The sequence below is a fragment of the Hemitrygon akajei genome, chromosome 5, assembly GCF_048418815.1.
Source record: "Hemitrygon akajei chromosome 5, sHemAka1.3, whole genome shotgun sequence".
NCBI lineage: Eukaryota > Metazoa > Chordata > Chondrichthyes > Myliobatiformes > Dasyatidae > Hemitrygon > Hemitrygon akajei.
Genome location: NC_133128.1, coordinates 23,519,971 through 23,525,865, shown reverse-complemented (window position 1 = coordinate 23,525,865; position 5,895 = coordinate 23,519,971). Strand labels below are relative to the sequence as shown.

The following is a 5,895-nucleotide window of genomic DNA, read 5'->3' as shown; positions in this document are numbered from 1 at the left end:
CTGACAATGAAAGCAGATATGAGACTCATCAGTTCTTTTCCAATACTGCATTTGGAGTAGATGACTGGATCAGTCACCTGTCACTCAAGCTCAGAGACAACACGGTAACCAAAATGATTTTATGTATATAATTTCTATGCACCTATGTTCCACTACTATTTTTTTTTTTGTGAATTTGTTTTATTGGGAGGTGTTTCATAATTGTATTTTATTTGTACTTTCATCTAACGTATTATTCAGAACTACGTACACAAAATGTCTGGTTACAACCCACAGAAAATAAAGGGCAAAAAACCCCCCAACTTTGATTGAAGAAAGAAACAGAATTGGATGCCCATCAGCTCTGGCAGGGTCTGCAGGCCTTTACTTCCTACAAGGCAAAACCTAACATCATGAAGGGCTGTGATGTTTCATTCCCAGATGAACTCAACATCTTCTATTCACACTTTGAAAGGGAGAATAAAACCACACCTGTGCGAATCCCTGCAGCATCTGGTGACCATGATCTCTGTCTCGGAGGCCGATGTCAGAACATACTTCAGGAGGGTGAATACTTGCAAGGTGTTAGGCCCTTATAGTGTACCTACTAGGTCATTGAAAACCTGTGCCAACCAACTGGCAGGGGAGTTCAAGGACATTTTCAATCTCTCACTGCCGCAGTTGGAGGTTCCCACCTGTTTCTAAAGGGTGACAAGCCCAAGAAGAGCAGGATGAGCTGCATCAATGACGATCGCCCAGCTGCTCTCACATCTCCTATGATGAGGTGCTTTGAATTTGATCAAGGCCAACATCAACTCTTTCCTAAGCAAGGACCTCGAACCACTGCAATTTGCCTCTTGCCACAGTAGATCTAAAGCAGATGCCATCTCATTGGCTTACCACTTGGCTTTAGATCACTGGGACGATAGCAATGCCTACCTCAAGCAGTTGTTCATAGATTACAGCTTAGCACAATTACACCTTCAGTTCTAATCAAGAAGCTCAAACTCTTGGGCATCTGTACATCCTGGATATTTCACTTCTTCACTGGGAAACCAAAGTCTGTGCAGATCAGAAATAACATTTCCTCCTTGCTGACAATGAACACTGGCATACCTCAAGGATATATGCTTAGCCCACTGCTTTACTCTTCCTAAACCCACGATGGTGTGGCTAGGCACAACTCAAATTCCATCTTCAAATTTGACGATGACACAACTACTGTTGGCAGAATTTCTTCCAAGGTGGTGTACAGGAGCAAGATAGATCGACTGACTTGAGTGAGTGGTGTTGCAGTAAAAACCTCGCACAGCATCAGTGAGACCAAAGAACTGATTGTGGGCTTCATGAAGGGGGACACGCATCAGTCCTTATTGGGGGATGAGGAATGGAAAGGGGTGAGCAGTTTTACGTTCCTGGGTGACAATATCTCTGAAGGTCTGTCCTGGCCCCAACATTTTGATGCAATTACCAAGAAGGGATGGAAGCAGCTATATTTCATTAGGAGTTTGATAGATTTGGTATGTCAACAAAAACTGCAATTTTGTACAGGTCTACAGTGGAGAGCATTCTAACTGCCCGAGTCAATGGAGGGGCAACTGCAGCAGCAAGTTGCAAACTCATCCACCTCGCAGGTATCAAGGATACCTTCAAAAGGCAAATCCTCAAGGCGGTAGCAGCCATCAATAAAGAACCCCATCACTAAGGATAAGCCCTCCTCTTATTGCTACCATTACGGAGCTGGTACAGGAGCGTGAAGGCACATACTCAACATTTCAGCAACAGCTTCTTCCCCTCCATCATCAGATTTCTGATTAGACAATGAGCCTATGAACACTACCTCACTTTTACTTCGCTCTCTTTTTGCATGTTGTCCTAATTATCTATTTTTCTTATTGTAATTCACTTTAAAAAAGTATTGAAATGTATTGCTGCTAAAGAACAAATTTCATGATGTATGCCATTGAAATTAAACCCGCTTCTGATTCTAATCATTCTTTATAAATCGATTCTGTGCATGTGTCACATGGACTTTTTAAAGTATGAATCGTATACTGCCCTGTCTCCAATCTACTGACCGAGGACTACTGTCAAGTGACACTAATGTAGGACTCTCAGTACCAGTAACAGTGGTGTTAACTGTTCAGGCTAACAAAATGGCTTCTCTGTAACGCTGTAATGGGATCCTGTGTCTTGTATGTTTGGGTTATGGGTATTGATAAGGGGAAAACTGACCAATGGAGAATTGTTATTCTATCTTGTAAGCGGAGTGGGAGTTCGCGGTCTTTTTTGGGAGGAAAGTGAGGAGAACGGACATGTGTGGAGCGGGCAGCGGTTCCAGAGCAACGGATACCAGACGTCGGCGGTTCGGATGGTGGCTGAAGGCTCAGAAGGTCATTGTGAAAAAGAACCGGAGGCGTGAGCTCCAACGTATTACAATATGTGCACAAACTTATTATTACTTTGGCGCCTTTAGGTTATCTGTTTCTACTAACCCATCACTAAGAAATCACTATAAAGTTGCAATTATTTACTCGCTTTTGGGTATTGTCTGGTATTTGTCTTGTGAGTGTGTACAGGGGGGCATTACACCATATTTACACCGAAGTATTGCACTACCGGCGGGGCAACGGCAGTTTACCCTAGGCGAACGGGGGGTCAACTGGGGGCATGGAGGCTACACTCAGTTTTTATTTTAAGCTTTTTTTTTCCCATTTTCAATGAGTATGTGGCCGAGAACAAGAAAGGCCAATGAAAGAAAACTCCAATAATCTATCACACTCGGGACTTTGATGGTGCTGAATTGCCAGATTTTCTGGACCACAGAGTGTTTTGTCTAAATTAATGCCTCACTCTATGAGTTTGCCATTTTAAAGATGGTTTAAGAGAAGATTTGCTTTCATACCGTGTAACGAACAAGTTACAAGGACATTGGGAAAAATAAGCCACAAGTGACTTGAAAGGGAGTGAGGAAAACTTGTTTATGGGGCCCTGCAGGCTGTAACTTGGCACGCACTTTTCAATGTTCAAGCTCAAATGTCAAAATAAATTTATTATTTAAGTATGTATCTCCATTTTTGAAATTACACATTAGTGACTAAAGATCAAACAACATTCAACTCGCTGTAAAATGCTTTGCAGTAAGTATAAAATTTGCTCTATAAATCTGTAAGACAATGTCATTGGTATGTGTCACTGACTCAAGGTTAACGGGTGTGTACATACGTACACAAAATGCTCAAGGCACTCAGCGGGTCAGGCAGCATCTATGGATGGAAGTGACTAGATGATGATTCAGGCAGAGACCCTTTATCAGGAGTCCTGATCTGCTTCCTGAGATGTTGAATTCCTCCAACATTTTGTCTGCATTCCTCCAGACTGCCAGCACCTGCAGAACCGCTTGTTGTGTCTGTGTGTACGTTCCTTCTTTACCCTGAGAGGGCACTCACTGATGATTCAGGCACAGAACAAACTGACCTGGTTAACAGAGTACTAGGTAGCACCTCAGGGCAGGCCAAGCAGGGCAGAAGCAAGCATAGTTAAGATGCCTCCTTGTTTTTCCTAATGATTGATAAAGAACGTCCTTGCTTTTGACCTTTTTCCAAATGACCCTTATAATGCAAATATCCGGAAGCAGGAAGGTATCTTTTAACATTAGCTTATTAGATTATATTCAATCAAAAAAAACTAGATCATATAGCCTAATGCACAACAGTTAAACAAGGTAACTCTAGTGATTTTCTACTCACAGTTTAATACACTCTTTTGCAGGAATGAATTCCATTCTTCAAACTCCTTCCGCACTTTAGTGATGTATCTCTGCCCTTTTGACCTGTCGTGTGGCTCCTCCCCTGAAGTCAAATTTTTTATATGGCCACTGAAATTGTTGATCTTCTGCAATTAAATCACAAGTTTTGTAAAATTACTGGCATAAGCATTTAGGAAGGCTTCTAACAGAAAAAAAGTTTGACCAGAGCAATGCCCAGAAATCCATTACTAAGTGATATTTTAAGACTTAAATGTTAGCCTTACATTGTGACTGCAGGCTGACTAATACAATGTGTGACTTGTACATGGAATTTATGAGGGTAGGTTTTGTTAGTGCACTATGGGTAGAGAAATATGGGATGGAGAGGGTCGTTTAGTTTGTAGAGAGGGAATTTCAGAGGAGGTATGTTCTAGAGATCTCCAAGAGGACCACAACTTTTTCATTGTGTTTGGCAACTTGCATGCCTCAATGACCTGGAGAACTATGTTGGTAGGGTCACCCGTGCCAACAGGTCACGGGTTAGGGGCCAGACTAGGAGTGGTCCACTGGTCCTCCAAGTTTGGGGGTTCAGCTCAGGGCTAACAACCTAACAACTGTGACTAGTAAAATTGTTAGAGCGGGCAATGAAGAATCCTTTTACATCCGAGTTAGACAGTATTCCTGAGTCTCCACCTGGGACTTGGATGACTGACAGTAGTGAAAACCCAGAGGAAGCTACTGACGTGATGATGGAACTTTGAATACCACCGGAGATGGAGAACCTTCATTGCTACCCTAAAAGCCGGCAGCACAACAGGCACTGCCGCTACATGCTAGAGAGGATTGGGTTGGGCAAATGGTTTATCATGCCATCGGTAAAAAAACATTTTGAAACGCAAGTAGATCGAAGCAGTACAAGGGAAAAGCAATTAATTGAACATAGAATGGAGACACAAGGGACTGCAGATGCTGAGAACCTGAAGCAACACACAGCATGTTAGGCAGCATCTATGGGGGGAGATGGACAGTAAGTGTTAAGTTAGAGGAAGAAGTATTATCAGGTCCAAAGGCCATAATGAGATTGTCAGTAAAGTCAAGAATTCATTCAATAGTTATAACAGTAGTAAAGAAGCTGTCCTGGAGCCTGGTAGTGTGCATTTTCAATCTTTTGTATCACTTGTTTGATGCAAGAGGGGGGGAAGAGAGAATGGCCAGGGTTAAAGAGGTCTTTGATTGTATTGGCTGCTTTCCTGAGGCAGTAAGAATTGCAGGCAATCCATGGAAAAGAGGGTGTTTTACAAGATGGACTGGGCTGTGTCCACAGTGGTAGCTGGTGATTGGTAGTTAATTGAACAAGTGATTGGTACATGACAAAATATTTGTTGAGCGATTGTGTTCCTGAAGACAGTTGATTTGGGAAACAGCAAAGTGAAATGTGTAAGTGTACACCAGAAAGATCTCAATTCATTAGTTTTCCACTCTCTGCAGTGATTGAGGTGGGATTGATTACATTTGCAAAACTTACTCCACCACTTTGGAGCTTATGCACACCTCAACACTGCATTCTAGGGATAGTATTCAGAACAGGAATCCACCATCAACACGTCATTATTTTGACATATAATTGAGTATTTAGAAAACTGATCAAATCTTAGTTAACTGATAAAATAGAAGCAAAGGAGGTGTGCTGGACAGTGAAAGCCAAAGAAATTTAAGATTATCCCAGAAGACAACAGATGCTTTGTAGTCCCCATCAACAGAGTAGGTCAAACTCAGTTTGTGATGAAAGCTGCTGGCAATCTCTTGTACACAAGACTTGAGTACAAGTGACATTTAAACACGTTGCACATGCCTGCACTCTCCTCACAGAGGGGTGCCACAAAGATGGACAAGTCAGACTATCTTTCTGGAAGCAGAATACCATTATAATAAACAGACCTTGAATCAACCAATTTGAGTGAAAGCTTCATGCTAGGCGATGGAATTTCCAGGCAATGTACCCCAATTCTAGATCTCCTTTCCCAAACTTCCATCCTCTTCAAATGCCTTTTTCAATTACTGTCTACCTTATCATCCCATTATGCTGGGAGATGGGTGAGGGCATCTTAAATTATGTAAAAATAATTCCAACTCCCATGTTTATATGGACTGCATATGGTTATAAAACT

The 5,895-nt window shown here is 42.0% G+C and overlaps 1 protein-coding gene across 3 annotated transcripts in view; it reads right to left on the bottom strand.

Annotated features, from left to right (window-relative positions):
• LOC140727547 (interferon-induced GTP-binding protein Mx3-like) overlaps positions 1–5,895 on the bottom strand; it is a 41,068-nt gene that overhangs the window by 6,559 nt on the left and 28,614 nt on the right. For all 3 annotated transcript variants that reach the window (XM_073045017.1, XM_073045018.1, XM_073045019.1), the window contains one exon: positions 3,729–3,873. In XM_073045017.1, the coding sequence (XP_072901118.1) occupies positions 3,729–3,873 (145 nt within the window). The remainder of the gene's footprint in view (positions 1–3,728; positions 3,874–5,895) is intronic.